Raw genomic sequence first — 20,494 nt, forward strand, 5'->3', positions numbered from 1 at the left:
TTCAACACTAGGACTTACTTCTTTAAGCCTAGTACTTATTCTATCAGTCTCTTTTACTGAACCACTAAGTTATCGGGACACAAGCTCACCAATGCCGGTTGTCAAGTGGTGATGTGGGGGAACAAACACTGTCACAAAGACACACACATAGATATATACATATATACAATAAGTTTCTTTCAGTTTCAATATACCAAATCCACTCAAAAGGCTTTGGTTGGCCCAAGGCTATAGTGGAAGACACTTGCCCAAGGTGCCACACAGTGGGACTGAACCCAGAACCATGTAGTTGGGAAGCAAGCTTCTTATCGCACAGCCACAACAGACTTCTTCAGTTTCCATACACAATTTCACTCACAGGGTACTGGTTAACTCTTGGCTATAGTACAGGACAATGTCTGATTGTCCACACAGCAGGATTAAACTCTTAACCACATGATTCTGAAGCAAACTTCTCCGACAGACACATTTGTGTGTATAGCCAGGCTGCTTGAGTAATCAATCAATGGACAGATGAATGAATGTGTGGCCAGATGGATGGATATACAGATACTGAAATTTGTGAGTGTATATGTATACATATGTACATGCGTGTGTGAGAATACATATATGTGTATGTATATATATATGCATATATATCGAAGAGCGGAAGGCATGGAGAAAGTGAATGAAGACTACATATGATACCAAGCTAAACTTAACGTGTCCTACACAAATCATACCACATATAAACAAAGTTTAGCTTATCCTCAGGTCTAATTACTTATGGTTGTTTACATTGTCCAAAGGAGAAGAATAAATAATTCACCAAAATATATATGCATGTGTATGTGTGTACACACAGTAATAGTCCAGCACAACTACAGCCACATGTCTAAAACGCATAATAGAAATCTTTTTAAATATATAGGTGCAGGCATGGCTGTGTGGTAAGAAGCTTACTTCCTAACCACATGGTTTTTGGTTCATTCCCACTTTATGGCACCTTGAGCAAGTATCTTCTACAATAGCCTCAGACCAATCAAAGCCTTGTGAGTGGATTTGATAAACAGAAATTGAGAGAAGCCCATTGTATATACAGGCAATAACAGAGAAATTCAAAACAGAATGCCCCTGGGAGCTCATCTATGCTGATGACCTTGCTCTAATTGCTGAGACACTAACAGAACTAGAGGAAAATGTTCAGGTGTGGAAGCAAGGATTAGAATCGAAGGGTCTTAGAGTCAACCTAGCTAAAACCAAAGCCCTAAATAGGAAGGCAGACAAAACACAAATCCCTTCAGGTAGATGGCCCTGCTCGATCTGTTGAAAAGACGTAGGTAGAAACTCCATAAGATGTACCCAGTGTAAGCTATGGACACATAAGAGGTGCAGCAATATCAAAGGAGGCTAACTGGGGAAGATAGTTTTTGTATGTGGCAAATGCTCAGGTGCTATGAACACTGAAAATATGCAGAGAACAGCTTCTGTCACATTTCAGGGAGAAAAACTACAAGTAGTTGATAGCTTCTGTTACCTAGGGGACCAAGTCAGTAGCAGGGTGGATGCTCTGAAAGTGTAGCTGCAAGAATAAGAATAGCCTGGGCAAAATTCAGAGAGCTCCTACCTCTGCTGGTAACAAAGGGTCTCTCACTCAGAGTAAAAGGTAGACTGTATGACGCATGTGTACGAACAGCCATGCTACATGGCAGTGAAACCTGGACCATTACTTCTGAGGACATGAATAAGCATATATTTTTATAGGGTGAGGAGGAGACAAAAAAAAAAAAAAAAACAATTTGGGGGGGGGGGGGGCATGATAAAAAAAATTGCTTGTGTTGCTTTCATAGTGACTATTGAATTGGTTACATTAATATGAAGGATTGTTGTTTGTTCATATGTTATTGTTTGGGTTCATTTCAACATTTATATAAAGCTCAATGTGGCAAGTTTTTGTTGTGAATGTTTAACCCCAAAATAGAGCTGATCCAATAGATATATGATAATAAAAGGTGTTGACAGTCTGGTCTTTTGTTTTGTTTGGGTCTTTTTTTCCCCCAGAAAATGTATTTTGTGGAATCTTGTAGATGTTCTTCCTTATTTAAGAGAGTAAAGTATTATTTGAGAAAGATCTGATTATTCATTGTACAACTTCATAGAAGCTTGCTGGTCAGCTTAACATATATTTAGTAATGTCACTAGGCAATAAAAATCCAATACAAAGTATGTGACAGCCCCCATTCATGTATATTTATCCGAAATTCTGATTATAAAATGGAGATAAATAAAGAATGTCAAATGAATCTCCTCAGTTTGGAAAATATAAACAGATGTTATGAATGAAATAAAAGAGAGCTGTGAAATTTGAGTCAACATTGAGGAAATCCATAACCTAAGAGAATGCTATGCCATGATAATGCTATGGTGTTTAATGCTTCAGTATATAATGGATGTTATTCAATAATTTGGAGTGTATAGTGAGTATATCAAGTGCTTAAGTATATATAATAGTGTAAAGCAGATTATACAGGGCGATGCAAAAATCACTTGCTCCCCAACCACATGGTTCTGGGTTCAGTCCCACTGCATGGCATCTTGGGCAAGTGTCTTCTACTATAGCCTCAGGCTGACAAAAGCCTTGTGAGTGAATTTGGTAGATGGAAACTGAAAGAAGCCTATTGTATATATATTTTTTTTATGAGTGTGTGTCTGTGTTTGTCTCCCTGCCATCCCTTGACAACTGATGCTGATGTGTTTATATTCCCATAACTTAGGGGTTCATCAAAAGAGACCAATAGAATAAGTATTAGGCTGATAAGGAATAAGTCCTGGGATTGATTTCTTCGACAATAAACTCTTTAAAGCAGTGCTCCAGCATGGCCACATTCAAAATACAAACAAGCAAAAGAATAAAAGTATACATACTGGATTTTGGAAATTACTAACAATTAATTGTGAAATATAACATCCCACAAATTCCTTCCTGTGTGAACCCTGTCAAGGCAGTATTTCACAACAGTTTGTAATGTATCTGGTGCCAGCACGCTAATATTATTCTTTAGTTTCTGGAATGTTTAACCCTTTAGAAGTCAAACTGGCCATATTAGGCCCAAATATTCTACCTGTTTTGAATTCATAGTGACTATATCAGACCTTGCAAACCTACCCTACAATGTAATTCTAAAAAATAACAATCACATCGTTGAAATTTCAAAGTTATGAGATAATATAGGATTAATTCAAAACAATATGAATAAATAAACCTTAAATTTGATGGCATGTTTACATAAACTCTTTCTGTAAGATAACTAAAAAAAAAAAATTTGGGTATGATAAAAAAAAGTGAATTTTACACCATCGTTTACTAAGCCTACGTATTGTATGCTATTCTGTGATTAATACTATGTTATGACTATTTACATATGAAAAACGCAATATGCAATACAGGTGTAACCAGTGCCAGTTTTAAGCCAATTAGACATATTTGTTCAGATTGGGTCCCGTGCCCACACTCGAAAGGAGGGTGCTAAGATGAAATTTTAGTATATCATTGTAGCTAATGGTGGAGCCTCAAGCTTTCAATGCCTTTTGGTTGGGATTGGCATTTTACCCAAACATGAAACATCACTCTTCAGCTTTTGTAGAGTAGAGGCTCCATTGACAATTCTCTAATTAGGCCCTACTCTTCCTAGCACTAGCCCTGGGTACACAATAACTTTCTGGACACTGATACTCCAGAACCATCTCATGATCCACACTAATTTACAATCAAGACTTCAAATTCCTGTGGCTGCCAGACTAACTTATTGCTACCATGTACAGTACAATATTAATAACATTATATCATTTATACTAATGTACAGGTCCCTGTATTTCATTTAATCGTTTAATCAAATTTAATACTTGTTTATTCAGAGGAGACAACCTGGTTTGGAAAAATCAGTAGGATGTAACAAGATATATCTATACTATATATAAAACAGAGATGTGTGTGTAATCGACTTCACCAAATGCTTCCATACTTCTGATGCGTGAATAATTTGACCTCGGATAAATCTTAGGCTCTTCATTTGATTTTTTTAATTAAAAATAAATAATATTGCTTTGTATTTAAGATTCGCTTCTTTAAAAGGGTTCCTCAATGTCAACTTCCGGTATTGACGTAACGCAAAAAGCTTCACTCTCTATTTTGTATGTGAGTGTGTGTGTGTTCGTGTGTATGAGAGAGAGAGAGAGAGAATAAATACTACATACACACCGCTCTCTCACTCTGTCTCACACACATACACACGCACACACACACCCCTTGACTCACTCACACTCTGTCTCTTACAAACACACACATACATAAATGTATACAAACATATTTACAAAGACACACGTGTGTATGTGCGCGTGCGTCCGTGTGTGTGTGGGGGGGGGGCCACAATCGCCATTTATTTCAATTATTCTTGTGAGGATATTCACGTATATCATTTTTTTCATTTAATTCCCATTTTAATCTTCGTAAAAGTTTCCAAGTATCAATGAGGCTTTTTGGCACATCTTCAATTTTCCCCATTCATGACAGGCGCCCAGCCATCATTCATCTGAGAGTCCATCTACAGAATGTCCTCTCAAATTTCTATACAGCATATTTTGCCTTTTTTTCTTCAAGTATATAAGCAACAATTTCATTCCCGAGCAACACCGGGTGCCTCTGCTAGTAATTAATATTTGAATTATGTTTGTCTTAAATGAGAACACAATATGCAATTGAGAACAATATCATAAACATTATAGTACATGTTCAAAAGTCAAATATATATACAAATTGATCTTCAGGATTTAAATTCAACACACAGATATCAAACCAAAAGATGGCACAGTAATAAAGCTTACTTGTTCCAACTTCCTTGCAACCCATTCCTTGATTTTGACAGCTTTTTCCTCTACCAATTTTGCGTCATGTTGTCTTTGTTTTTTCTGAAGATAAAAGAGTGAACAAATCACAAAACTAAAAAAGACAAATAAAAAAAAAAATAATCAACTTATTGTTTTTATATCCATTTTGGAATTTTCATGTGGTGGAACCTGAGAAAATTACCTTCTTACATAGTTTTGGATTGATCATAACTCTTGAGTTGAATTTAGCAGAAAAAAATTATGAAATAAGCCAATCACAGAAGGTGGCTGACATTATGAAGGGTATCCAGCCTTGAAAACTATACCAAACAGAACCCACTAGTGCTGGTGCCATGTAAAAAGCACCCAGTCCAATCTTTAAAGTGGTTGGCATTAAGGAGGGGATTCAACCATAAAAACCATGCCAAAACAGACTGTGGAGGTTGGTGCAGTCCTCTGCCTTGCGAGCTCCTGTCAAACCAGCCAACCCATGCCAGCATGGAAGATGGATGTTAAACGATGATGGCAGCGGGGACAGAGACGACGACAATGATGACGTTTATCATATAAGGTGGCTCCTGATTATTTTTGCTTAATTAACAGAATAATAAGGTGTATTAACATAATCTCAATTTTTAGAGTTAAGGGTTTTAAATAATTTGTGTGAGTATGTGTATGTGTTTGATGAATGGAAAATATACACCAGAGGGCTTCTGTTTTAGACAAGTTCAGTGGAAAAGCTGTTGTTACTCGAGACAGTAGTAAAACTGTCAACTACATCTAGCATGCAAATCTCCTACCAAAACTTTATTTCTTACGAGTTCCAACTGTCTTCATCTCTTGGATTGGTAGCATTGTATGTGATCTCACCATCATGTCATGTACTGACAGAATTATTTATGTCCCATTTTCAACCAAGTCTAATATTTGCTCCATATGGTTTCTGTGGCATCCAGTGGCAAAAATCATGCTACATTAATGAGATGTGTGGAACTTCAAACCAATCCAGGAGAGCAGTAAAACTAAATATGAACTAGCTTGGATTATGATGACCTGTCCAAGTTAAACCAGTAAAGAAAATGAATGCATGACTATATATATTTTCACACACTCACACACACATATACACACATTAGGTATTAGCAACAGACGCAGTTTCTGTAACAAATATTAATTAGCGCATCCAGCCTAACTTGGATGTGCTGTTTATAATGCCTCAGACTTCTCTAAGAGTTGCTTAAGAGTTATTCAGGACATTTACCGCAGTTTAGACCATTACAGACAACACATCCAAGTTTTGTTGGATGTGATAAGTAATATATATATATATATATATATATATTGTTGTACTTGGGGATGGTCATATTGCCAGTTTAGCCAATAAATATATATATATATATATATAAATATATATATATATATATATATATATATATATATATATATATATATATATATATATATATATATATATATAATTATGTGTATTTCTTCTATCTTAATGAATAAAAATTCTTCTGATAGAATAAATGGGTTAATAGAAACTAATGTAGCAAAGAACAGAAAATAACTGTGGTTTAGTTCCTGTTTTTAAGGCAGGAACTCCTTGAAATTTTGGGTATTTGAGTATATTTAAGAATTTAAGGAATGGAGAAAACGCATGTTATAATTGCATACTTTATTCCTACATATGTTTCAAAGGATTACAACCTGTGTGATCCATAGGGATCTTTGATATTAAAATTGTAACCTTCTCATCAGGGAAAGCATGGGAATCATCTTAAATGTAAGACATTATGTCCGATTATGAAAACAATAGATGGATAAGGTTATGACTTGATTCATTAAGGTGGTGAGCTGGCAGGATCATTAGCATGCCAGGCAAAGTGCTTAGTGGTATTTCATTCTGAGTTCAAATTGCACCAAGGTCAACTTTACCTTTCGTCTTTTCAGGGTCGATAAAATAAGTACAAGTTGAGCACTAGGGTTGATGCAATTGACTTACCCCTACCCCCAAAATGCTGGCCTTATGCCAAAATTTGAAACTAATATATATATATATATATATATATATATATATATATATATATATATATATAGTCCACACTGTAAAGTGGTTGGCATTTGGAAGGGAATCCAGCTGTAAAAACCTTGCCAAAACTAACCTTTCCTGTGCTTGTGCCATGTAAAACTCTACTGAGTGGCTGGCGTTAGGAAGGGCATGCAGCTGTAAAAATCCCACCAAAACAGTTACAGAAGTCTGGTGTAGGTTTCTGCTTGGCCAACCCCTGTCAAACCATCCCATCCATGCCAACATAGAAGACAGATGTTAAACGAGGAGGATAATGGTGATAATATATGAAGTGAATGGTTTACTCTTCATTATCATGGGGTGAGAAAGGGGGAAGGACACTCTGATCTAGTAGGACACTGACGTACGTTAGTGGTTCCAAGAGATAAGTTAAGACTCTTTCTCTCCCTTTGTTATGGCACTCCTCCACCATAAAGACTACGTCTGATCATGTTTGACCATTCTAACACTGAGAACCTAGAAGTTTGTTGTGAAGTGTCTCATAGGATACCAGCTGAAGTAACTTACGAAAATTAACCAGCGGAAAGAGATGCGCAGCAAATACAACAGTCCATCTAACACAATAATGTGCTAAAACGACAAAAGTGATGAGGGGCAAACGGTTCATAATGGTGGAAGTTATTGTGGTGGTTTGGTGTTAGCAGCACAGGCAATGGTGAATTTGGTAAAGCTATGAGAAGAGAGTCTCATAGAAATCATAGGCAAGTAAAACTAATCTGTTATATGGAAGTAAAGAACTGCTACCATTTCAAAAATGGCTGAGAAGCATTCTCTCTTAAGACTGTGTCAGACATAGTGCATAAGATATCATATTTTATTGTAATTGTTCCAAGAGACCATAAGGTTCTTTGAACTTTACTTTTTATGAGGAGTAAGTAAAACCTAGTAAGAACAAAGTATGAGGAAGTAATGTGACAAACTGATAAAAAAGATTGGTTTTCAAAGAGAAGTCCCTCATCTTGCAAACACACATACGGATACAGATACACATGTAGACATAAACACACACATGTACATACACATACATGTTGCTGGAATTAAATAATTGTCAAACTATTTAATAACAGATAACCTATTGACGGCCATTCTTGGTTTTGGCATTCTTGAAGTACATTTATGTATATTTATGAATCATTTCATTCAATGATAAATCTTGATGTTATAGAGGATGAATAAATATATATATATATATAAATAAAAAAAAAACAGATGAAAGATAGAGAAGAAATGGTTAAAGAGAACACGCTGAGGAAATTAAAACAAAAAAGCAATTTCAACAGAAAAAAAAATACTAAAACAAGGAAATACAAACAAAAACAAAAATGAAATTGTAAACATAAAAGCAATAAGAGGAAAATAGAAAGGGGAAAAAAATGGCTAGTAGATTAATAATTGGCATATTTGCAGAGTCATCAAATATTCATTGTTATAGATATGGCACAATTATTTCTGCAACTCTGGTCTGGAAAGTTCTACATGTAATTCTAGAAATCCTATATGGAATTCTGGTTGTTAATTGGAAAATTTCTTCATATGAAATATTGGCAGAGATGTATGGCAGCTATATTTTCTGTAGAAGGAAGAATGGTAAAATGGATTACAAGGAAGGGGAAGAAGACAGCAATGATGAGGTCTGTAACAATAGTGATGATGACAGGGAAGGAAACAGAGGAGGGGGCAAAGGAAGCAGTAGAGGATGCTTATACCATATCTTTCCTCTTTCATCTTATACTTGTTTCAGTCACTGGACTGTGACAATGCTGGAGCACCTTTGGAAGGGTTTTACTTGAACAAATCCCCCATCCCTGTCCTTATTTCTTTAGCCTTGTACTTAAAAAGACAAGACAAGGTTAAGCTCTTAGGTGGGCAATTTTGCAAAGAGATTGACATGCCAGACATAATCAGCTGACTTATACTGTTGAGCATAAGTACATTCATTTCACCAAATTTCTTGGGGGCAGGAGCCCACTGCATGTGTGGCAGGAGAGTAGGTCTCTGGTAGATTAGATTTAGCTTTACAAAAGAAGCTAAGCTGATGGTTATTAAGGAGGAGGTGAATTTTGGAAGATGAAATTATTAATCAGTCTCCATAACTTCAGTGTAGTTGGAATAGAATGTTCTAGGATGATAGTTGATGGGCTCAGAGGATGGAATTATTTTTATTGGGAATGAGACACACTCTGGAACGTTTCAAAGGATCAGGGAAGAGAGAGGGAGAGTTAGACAGAGAGAGAGAAACAGAGACAGAGAGAAGTGAAGATCTTGACAAGTATAAAGACTGGTATTAAGGTGCATAGTTTGATTGTAATGGAAGGGACATTATCAAGGCTGGTAGCCTTATTGGTTTGAAACAAGCAAAGGTTTTCTAATTTAGTATACATGCTTACATGGTGGATAATGCATCAGAGGGGGATAGTTTTGGGAGGAGATTTACATACTGTAAAATTAACTGTAAAGTAGGTAGAAAATGTCCATTAAGATTCAGTCCTCAGCCCCCTCCTATTTATCATAGTCCTCTAGGCAATAACACAGGAATTCAAGACAGGTTGCTCCTGGGAGCTCCTCTATGCTGATGACCTTGCTCTAATTGCTGAGTCACTATCAGAACTAGAGGAGAAGTTTCAGGTGTGGAAGCAAGGATTAGAATCGAAGGGCTTTGGAGTCAACCTAGCTAAAAAACCAAAGTTCTAATAAGTAGAAAGGAAGACAAACCACAAACCCCTTCAGGTATATGGCCCTGCTTGATCTGTAGAAAAGGTGTAGGTAGAAACTCCATAAGATGTGCCCAGTGTAAGCAATGGATACATAAGAAGTGCAGCAATATCAAAGGAAGGCTAACCAGCAAGATAGTTTTTGTATGTGACAGATGCTCAGGAGCAATAAACACTGGAAATGTGCAGAGAACAACTTCTGCAACTTTCCAGGGAGAAAAACTAGAAGTAGTTGGTAGCTTCTGTTACCTAGGTGACCAAGTCAGTAGTGGGGAAGGGTGCGCTGAAAGTGTAGCTGCTAGAATAAGAATAGCCTGGGGAAAGTTCAGAGAGCTCCTACCTCTGCTGGTGACAAAGTGCCTCTCGCTCATAGTAAAAGGCAGACTGTATGACGCATGTGCACGAACAGCCATGCTACATGGCAGTGAAACATGGGCCTTGAATGCTGAGCACATGTGTAAGCTCACAAGGAATGAAGCCAGTATACTTTGATGGATGTGTAATGTCAGTGTGCATACTCGACAGAGTGTAAGTACCTTGAGAGAAAAGTTGGACCTAAGTGTGCAAGAGAGATGACTACGCTGGTATGGTCATGTGGTGAGAATGGATGAGGAAAGCTGTGTGAAAAAGTGCCACAGCCTTACAGTTGAGGGTACTTGGGGAAGAGGTAAACCCAGGAAGACCTGGGATGAAGTGGTGAAGCACGACCTTCAAACATTAGGCCCCACCGAGGTAATGACTAGTGACCAAAACCTTTGGAAATATGCTGTGCGTGAGAAGACCCGGCAAGACAAGTGAGATCATAACCGGTGGCCTCTACCAGGAGTGTAGCCAGCCCACTTATGCGTACCTTTCCTTCTTTGGACACAAAGATCTGTTGAGGCAAGTGAAATTGAAATCGAAAATTGAACCAACCTCCTTCATTGGACATTAGACTCAGCTTGCAAAGACCTGTTGGGACAAGTGAAATCGAAACTGAACCAAATTCGATGACTAGCACCCGTACCAGTGGAGCACTAACAGCACTGTCCGAGCATGATCACTGCCAGAGCAGCGGTCTCACTTTTGTGACAGTGGCACGTAAAAAGCACCATTTGAGTGCAATCATTTCCAGCTTCGCCTTACTGGCACTCGTGCCAGTGGCATGTTAACATAACATTGGACTGACTCTTGTGCAGGTGGCATGTAAAAAAAACATCATTTGAGCGTAGCCATTGCCAGTACCGCCAGACTGGCCCTCATGCCGGTGGCACATAAAAAGCACCCACTACATTCTTGGAGTGGTTGGTGCTAGGAAGGGCATCCAGCTGTAGAAATTCTGCCAGATCAGATTGGAATCTGGTGTAGCCATCTGGTTCACCAGTCCCCCAGTCAAATCGTCCAACCCATGCTAGCATGGAAAGCGGACGTTAAATGATGATATATATATATATATATATATATATATATATATATATATATATATATATATGTATGTATGTTTGTATGTAAATTATATATATATATGATTGTGAATGCAGCATAAGAATTTATAAGTTTCAAGATAACATGATACACTTCTTTTTTGAAAGATTGGTAATTATTTATAGCTTATATGCTTCAATATCCAATGTTCCAAAAAAATAATTATATACACATATGCACATATACTATTGATTTCAAATTCTGACACAAAGCCAGCAATTTTGGAGGAGGAAGTAAGTCGATTACATTGAACCCAGTGCTCAACTGGTACAAATTTTATTGACCCGGAAAGGATGAGAAGCAGTCAACCTCGAAGGTATTTGGAGTCAGATTGTAAAGATGGAGAAAATGTCACTAAGCATCTTGCCTGGCATGATAACGATTCTGCCAGCTTGCTGCCTTACACACACACACACACATATATTATTGGAAATGCTTTTGTAATAGAGTGGAAGTGAGTTAGAATCAGTAAGGAAATAAGTCAACACAATCATTTTCTTTATAGCTTTGAGTAGTAAAATACAAAAATAGACATATGTAAAACAACAACAATAATAATGATAAAAACAACAATAGCAACTAAAATAAAATACATAGAATTTTCAGTCTTTATTTGCTGCCTATGTTTCATTTCATTAAAGGGCTAGATCAATGGAAGGGAAATGTAATGTAGTGTGAACCAAATAGTAAATGACTAATAGGTTCTTAATCTAATAAAGGTGCATATGGAAAATATTCTTGTAAAGAATATATGGTTCGTGTCTCTTTCTCATCTGTCAAAATTCAAGAAAAAAGTAAAAAGGAAAGAAACTGTACTTACAATCAAAAGGTTCCCAATTAGAAATTCTTTTAGATTCTATATACCATTTTGGTAATTCCATTAATATGGATAACTAGATGATTGTCAAATAGTTTTCCACACTTGCTTAATATTTAGCCAAGTTACACTTATCCTAATTACTGATTTCTTTGCACAGTTCTTCCATTAATCACACATGGCATCTATAAATAGTTTTGCCATTATTTCTATTTTATTATGTTGACATTGTCTGCAAATTCTAAATTCAATCATTGAAAGTAAGGTTAAAAGTTATATTGATTCTCAAACGGAGAATAAATTTCTATTCATTTACTCGTTTCAGTCTTTGGATTGTGGCTATACTGGGGCACCAACTTTTCAAGGGGTTTAAACAGTTACCTCAAACACAAGAACATAGTAGAACATTCAAATACAAAGAAACAGAAAAGAAGACAGATGAGAATGGAAAAGAAAGAAAATGAAAAAAACAAAACAGAAAGAAAAAAGGTGGGGGTTTAGGGTAAAGCAGTGGAAGATGGAGGGGGAAGGGGCAATGGGCCATATATGTCAGAACAAGTGGGGTGCTAATGACCACGATGGCATTGCCACAGAGAATGGTCAGTGACACTTGCTGAAGTGACCACTCCACTTTGCAGGGTTCATTTCTCGATGGGCCTCCATTACCTTATTTTGTGGAGGAAATTGGTAGCATGGGGTCCAAGTACACCTGATATCTTAAAGGCAATCGACACAAACTGGCCAAGCTCCTGCATTTATTGATTTTTCTCTCCTCTGCATTATGGGTAGTGATATCTGGGTTTGCAGCCAATGCCACAAGGATGGAGCTGGAGAATGTGTCACTGTACATCCCATCTCAGACTAGAGATCTGTCTCCCTCGAATGTGAAGAGGGTTATTCCATCAAGAGCCTAGCTCAATCTAGTATTATTTCATTGATAAGTTATACTCTTTGACACAACACCAGTCTAACATGAGTAAAAATAAATGGTGACAAAGATGGACACACACACACACACACACACACACACACACACACACACACACACACACACACACACACACGGTGCACCAGGTATTTGTGTACAACATTTAGCAGGCCATAAATAGAAGATAACCTAACATAATTATATGCAAGAGACACTAAATTCTAATTTGCTTCTTTACCTTTCAGATACATTGGCTTCAAATTTTGGTACAAAACCAGCAATTTTGGGGAAGCAGGTTAGTCAATTACATTGAATCCCTGCATTTAATTGGTACTTATTTTATTGAGCTCAAAAGGATGAAAAGCAAAGTAGACCTTTACAGAGTTTGAATGCAGAATGTAAAGTCAGAAGAAATGCTGCTAAGCATTTTGTCCGATGCAATAATAATTCTGCCAGCTCGCTGCCTTTTTTTTCTTTTAGATATATTGACATCATTAACTTGGCAAGTTCCATCCTGACATAAAAAATGTAAAGAAAAGCCATGCTTTTGGCTCTAGCAACCAACCACAGTATCTTGGGGATCATCAATGTCTTGAACATGTCTAGATCATTCCTCTTCAAGGTTGGAAAAGAGCTAGAAGTTTCTGGTGATGATGTTGCATCAGTGGCCAAGAGAAAGAAATATTCTTAATGGTCAGATATCACCAATATAGCAGAGTTCTTCCAGGAAGTCCAAGACATTATCAGTGACAGCTATCCTAGAGCAGATTAAGGTAGTACACAGAGACATCAGATATAAGTCTTTCACAAAGAGGAGAAAGCAATAAGACCCAGGAGAAACTTGTGATCATGTGACACCCAGCATCATGTGATCTCCTTACTCTCTTAATTTGAATCTCCGGACCACTGTGTCCGAGGCTTTGTGAGTGAAGAAGGTGACAGACTGGCAAATCTATAGCACCAAGGCTTCATTGGAGTGTGGGGACTGCCATTGTAGGTAGAGTGGGCAGTATGGGTAGGAGCTATCTAAGCTTGGTATGTAGTCATTGATAAATTTAGTTGCATGTGTGTGTCAGTTTTCTGAGAATATGATGATTCTCTTTCTGTTTTGCCTTTTGTTACTGATTCACCCTCTACACACACACACGCACACGCACACACACACACACATGTGAAGGGTTTCTGTATAATTGCTGTAAATCAAATTGCACTTAGATAATATTTCTGAAGCTACTGCACAGAACAGTTAAACCTAGCACTATGTGACAGTGAGACAAACTTCTTAACTACACACTATGCCGGCAACTATTGACTATATTAGTACAATTTATATATACCATACATACATGCATACATACACACACAGAAACACACACACACATCTTTTTAAATACACCTTCAGAAGGAATAAAAGCTGAGTTAATACAGATAAGAATTTAAAGTAAAAACACTTTGCTCCAAAGTCATCATGATGTTTAGGCATTATTCTTTAAGCATAAGTGTGTGGTTTTGTGAGAGACATTTTATTTGCTGCTTCCTTTATCTAGCTTTAGTGAGATATTCCAGTAGATCTCTTTATAAAGATTATACTTTTATGAGCATAAATGATTCTAATGGAAAAATACTTATCTTCAAATTGCTTGTAGTATTAAGCAAATTGATAAACATGCTACTACTCACTACCAGCACCACCACAAACCAGCTATCTCTGATAGAATTCTTAACTATTATGGCCTAGATTTCCTAAAAGTCTATCACTAAATATATTCCAGTCATACCAAAAGTGAGAGAATGTTTGGGTACTGAAGGCAGTGGTTGATATGGGTAAGGTAAATACGTCATTTGGTATATGAGTTTGTGATGTAAGTGGACAAGAAGTACTGGGTGGGGGTAGGGTGGAGAATCAGTTCCCTGGTTCAGCATCACCACCTGGTCCTTGTGTAGCTTGAGTAGAATTCTGTAAAGTGGTAGACATAATCAGCCACCTGTGGTCTAACATCACTGACTGGCCTTTGGGGATTCTTAACTGAACCTGTTCTACTGCAAGAAATTGGGTTATTTGAGGGAAAGACCAAATCTGAGTGCAAAGAGTAACTCCTTATCAAAATATATGCTGCATAGCTGGAGTGGTTCTAAGGCATCCGGTTTGGTGTAGAGGTTGTGTGGATAATTGAAGGGGAAAAAAGTGTGATATAAAATAGCAACTTGAAACCAATAACTATTCCTTGGAGATTATATTTGAAAATGGTGTGTAGATTTGTTTGCAGATAAAACTGGAATTATTGCCTTCTTTAAGACACCTTCACAAGATGGAATTCTCCGGAAACAGTTATTATCCTGTATGTAAATACTAATAAGTTTCACTTTTTTTCTGTTGATTGTTAAACTACTAACACTCCCTGGGGTAAAAAAAAATCATTTTATATTTTTCTTCCTGACAGAATTTATTTCTATCAGTAATAAAATGTTTTAGTTCATAAAATGTTTAATTAATAAGTCATAGGGTGTATCACACTGATCATTTCTAAAATGAATGAAATAGTACTGAATATGTTTACTACCAAATAGAAATTTTAAGAACTTTGCAGTAAGTAAACACATACACTCAAAAATAAATGAATCCCTTATCTTTTTTCTTACAATTCCTGAATTTCAAATCCCACCAAACATTATGTAGAATGAATGACCTCCCTTGCAATAACTGTAATTGTTAAGAGGAAACACATGATTGGAATGTGTGATACAGTGTGAGTCAAAAGAACTTGGACATTCTCTGGAAGCATTAACACTATTCAGCACCATTGGCAGAAGTGATACTGTTGTAAAGTGCCGAAATTGCAGTGATTTTCAGTCAACAACTGATGAAAGGAATGTTCTAGAACTCAAGCTGTATGTGAAATAGCATATTGTACAGTTACACTCAGTATCTTCATTTTCTCAGTTCATTGTCACAAATATTCAGCTTCATAAATTCAGTATTAATATTGATTATAAATTTTAGCACAAGGCCAGCAAGTTTGGGGAGGGGGTAAGTCAATGACATCAACCCCAGTGCTCCACTGGTACTTCTTTATTGACCCAGAAAAGATGAAAGGCACAATCAACCTTAGTGGAATTTGAACTCAGAACGTAAGGACAGACAAAATGCCGCTAAACATTTTAACTGGTGTGCTACTGATTCTGCCAGCTCACTGCCTTAGCATTAATATTAATACTGATATCAAATTTTGGCACAAGGCCAGAAGTTTCAGTAGGGAGGGGAAATCAATTACATTGATCTCCAGAGCTCAGCTGTTACTTATTTTATTGACTTCAAAATGATGAAAGGACAAAAGTCAGCCTCAGTAGGATTTGAGCTCAGAACAAAATGACAGGCTAAATACCACAAAGCATGCTGCCTTACAGTTAATATCGATACTGATATGTAATTTTTTTGGTTATTAAATATACAATAACTGAAGCTTTGTGTTACACACTTTACTATCAGTTTAAAAGAATGCACACCACTTTCCAAGAATATATAAAGTTGATGCTTAATGCCAAACTATGTTATAGTCATTCTTCACTTGGATAGAATGCCAGACTCGCCAGACTCATTCTCAGAAAATCTGATACTTATTCATGATAAGAGAATAGAAGTATTTAAAATATTTTGTTGTTTAGTCCCAAAGAAGCTCTGACAAAGTAAACTATGTTCAAAGACATTCCATCCATGACAATCCCATCCTTCTTCTCAGGCATCATATATCAAAGAATATGTTGTCAGATGTGTCCATCTCCTTTAAAGATAGTAGGGATATAATATGATTTGGCTGCAATAGCTAGCAGTAACTTGCAGAATGTAATGTTTTATTCTGAAGCACAAGGCAGTAATCAAAATATACTGAACACTAACAGTAATGATGTCATTATTAATATATCATTATTATTAACAGAGGTAATTTCTGGAATAAATTCCTTGTTTATGGGAATAGGTTAGAGACCATTCACTTCAGCTGTATGTTTATTGCCATATCACACTTTACAACTATTCAAGTATATCTCTACAGGAATTATTTCTGGTGTTATTTATGATAGAAACTCACCATATAATCATACTTATCACTCAGAATATGCTTGATGTAAGGCAAAAAAAAAACAGTTGTATGGTAACAAAATTTGCTTTGCTATCATATGGTTTCAAGTTCAGTTCTATTGTGTGAGATTCGGGGCAAGTGCCTCAAGTTGACCAATGCTTTGTGAGTGAAATTGGCAGCTGGAAACTGGCCACAAGTCTTTCAAGTGTGTGTGTGTGTGTGTGTGTGTATCATCATCATCATCATCATCATCATTTAACATCTACTTTTCCATGCTTCAAAGGGTCACACAAAATTTGCTGAGATAAATTTTGTACATCTGGATGCCCTTCCAATTGCCGACTGTCACCTGTTCCTAAACAAGGCAATATATCCGTATGGCCAGGTACATTCCTCTCAGAAGATTGGAAACAGGTAACCCCACCTGTATGATGATGATGATGCTCATTTGTGACAATTATGTGCTGTATGCATATACACTGTGAACCGAGATAATAGTCCATAATGATTTTTTAGATTTTCTAAATAATTACCCGAGGGATTTGAAGAAAATTTACATGATAGTTCAGTACACTATTTTTGGTTTGTAAACAAAATTTTTTAGTTTTTGTATTAATCAACAATTTTCTTTTTCAGGTGAACAGGATTAATTGTCCTAATACTGATTTCAAAAGATGGGGCACAGAAAAGATCTTACAGTGAATGAGAGGAACCAGATTATAAAAGAAATAGGTAAAAGCAAGTCAGCAGATGAAGTGGCCAAGAAACTAGGCCATCATATTAAAACAATTCATAGGTGTTTACATAATCCCAAGTATTGGAATGAGCGCAGTGATAAAAGCAAGTCCCGAACAGTCACAGCACGAGACATTTCCCATCTCAAGCGATGCTTACTTAAAAATCCCAGATGTACTAGTAAAGCTTTATTTGCAGACGCTGGCATTGAATATGTCTCCAAAACAACCAGAAATAAAGTAATTGGTAGCTTTTTGAAGGAGAAGAAACCTGTGTGCAAGCCTCCATTGACTCCCAAACACAAAAAAGCGCAGTCAGAATGGGGTAGAATGTACATGAAGGCCGATGTCAAGCATATTTTGTTCACTGACGAGTGCTGAGCCATGCTAGATGGGCCTGATGCTTGGGATAAGGGACGGATGTTTTATGACAACCTCATTGACATGTGTTTTGTGCCATCAGCAAGGGGGAGGAAAAGTCATGTTTTGGGCTGGAATCATGAGAGGCAGGATGATTGGTCCATTTGAAATGTCAGGTGCGAAGATTAATGCTATCGCATACTGTAACTTTATTAGGGATGTCCTAACTGACTGGCTGGATGAGCTCCCATTATCTGAGCTTAGCAAGGTTATTTTCACAAAAATCATGGACTATTATCTCAGTTCACAGTGTATGTATGTGTATATATACACACACACACACACACACACACACACACACATGTATATACACACACACATATATATACCCACACATACACATACACGTGTGTGTGTGTGTGTGTGTGTGTGTGTGTGTGCATGTGCATGTATCAGTGTTTATTTCTGCTTCATTTTCCACTAACACTGCGTAGGTAACAGAGATGTTAAATTCGTGTCTCTCACAAAAATACGTTTAACTTAATGTTTTTGTTGGTTTTGACATTAAGACTTAGTATATAAAAATAGGTACGGGTCAGTGACTGAAAGTCATAGATTACTACCTCAATAAATCATGTCCAACCCATGCCAGCATCAAAAATATGCACATAAAAATGAAGATGATAATAATAACACACATATCTACACATGATATACACATGTATGCATCACACTTCTCAGTCAGAATATATTTACATGTAAATTAGCGAGCTGGTAGAAACGTTAGTATGCCGGGCAAAAATGCTTTAGCGGTATTTCATCTGTCTTTACATTCTGAGTTCAAATTTCGCTGAGGTCGACTTTGCCTTTCATCCTTTCAGGGTCAAAAAATTAAGTAACAGTTGCATACTGAGGTCGATCTAATCAACTAGCCCACTCCCCAAAGATTTCATGCCTTGTGTCGGGAGTAGAAAAGAATATATCTACATGTGCCTACACATATCTTAAAGGACCCCCTTCAGTCATGAATGACCATGGGATTGCATCTAAAAAGTTACCCTCCAAGGTACAAGTCTGGACAAGGTTGTTTATGGAAGATCAGCAGTTGCCCAGGCACACCACTCTTCCCTTTCCATGCCACCAATGTTATCCAAGAGAAAGACAAAGGCCAATACAGCTTGGCACCAGTGATGTCACAACACATTTCTACAGCTGAGTGAACTGGAACAATGTAAAGTAAAGTGTTTTGCTCAAGAACACAAAATATAGCCTGGTCCAGGAATAGAACTCACTACCTTATGCTCTAGAAATGCCCTTCTTCAAGTGATCAACTCTTACCTGTTCTGATAATTGTTTCTCCAGACTATCAATATGTTTCTCTTTTCTCTCCAAAACATTTTCCAGTTCTAGAACTCTGTTATTTAAATCCTGTGGCTGCCAATTGATGGCTGCCAAGCGCTGTTCCATTAGATTTAACTGTAAATAAAGAGAAAAAAAAGAATGAAGAATTCTATAAAGAAAGGAGGCAGAGAAAGAAATGGCTTAATGTAACAGGACAAAATTTATTTGCTGTAAATCTTGTAATAAATAATTTCATGTTTTAATTGTGACAATCTGAAATGAATATACATCTTTTACCATGTCTATTGACATGGAATTGGTCATTTTCCAAAATATTTCAAAAGGTGGCTAGACATTTATGTCAGTCTGTGAAGATCTAAAATTTTCTTGACAAAGTTGAAACCTAAAAGAATATATGAATTAGAAGTAGCGTGAGTGTTGTAAACATTATTGAATACACATGTTCTTAGCTTGTTTGCCAGTAGTCTGCAATTTACTCGGTTGGAGATGACTCTTTCAAAGTGCTGGGTGTTAAAACACCTGAAAGTCATAGTCATTAACAGGTGAAACAACTCACCCCAAATCACCCAAAATACTGGATGGGATTTAGAGTGAGTTGTCTCACTTGTCTATGATTTTCAGTTGTTTTAACACCCAGTGCTTTGATGGAGTTATTTCCACCATGCAAAAGCATAGCCTACCACTGAACAAGAGAAGCACATACACTGAATATATGTGTTCAATAATGTTTAAACCTAAACGCTACAATGCAGTTAACTATTCAAGCTAATTAGGTCCATGTTGATGTGTGATGACTTGTGTACCTTAATGATCCTGAGATCTATGCCAGCAGAGTGCAAGCACTTGATAGGGCTTTGTATGCTAGACAGGTCAAAGGACAGAAGCCAGGCTAAAATGGATCACATCTTCCTGGAGGTAAAAATGTGTTTGCATAGAGCCTACACCCATGTCCAGAAAGAAACAAGGTTACAGAAGCACTGCTGACCATTCAAAACCAACAAAACCTGAATGAGGAGGAAAAGTCATCAATGGCATTTAAGGAGCAAAAGGCTTAAGTTCGTTCATGGTAGATGGTAGCCTGACTTGC

At 36.9% G+C, this 20,494-nt stretch overlaps 1 protein-coding gene across 11 annotated transcripts in view; it reads right to left on the reverse strand.

Moving 5' to 3' along the window:
* Positions 1-20,494, reverse strand: part of LOC106873829 (pleckstrin homology domain-containing family H member 2) — a 719,935-nt gene that overhangs the window by 336,275 nt on the left and 363,166 nt on the right. For all 11 annotated transcript variants that reach the window (XM_089353814.1, XM_089353811.1, XM_089353808.1 and 8 more), the window contains 2 exons: positions 19,384-19,521; positions 4,861-4,944 (listed from right to left, as the gene is read on the reverse strand). In XM_089353814.1, coding sequence (XP_089209940.1) covers positions 4,861-4,944; positions 19,384-19,521 — 222 coding nt within the window. The remainder of the gene's footprint in view (positions 1-4,860; positions 4,945-19,383; positions 19,522-20,494) is intronic.

This window comes from Octopus bimaculoides, chromosome 6, assembly GCF_046866305.1.
Source record: "Octopus bimaculoides isolate indiv1 chromosome 6, ASM4686630v1, whole genome shotgun sequence".
Classification (NCBI taxonomy): domain Eukaryota; kingdom Metazoa; phylum Mollusca; class Cephalopoda; order Octopoda; family Octopodidae; genus Octopus; species Octopus bimaculoides.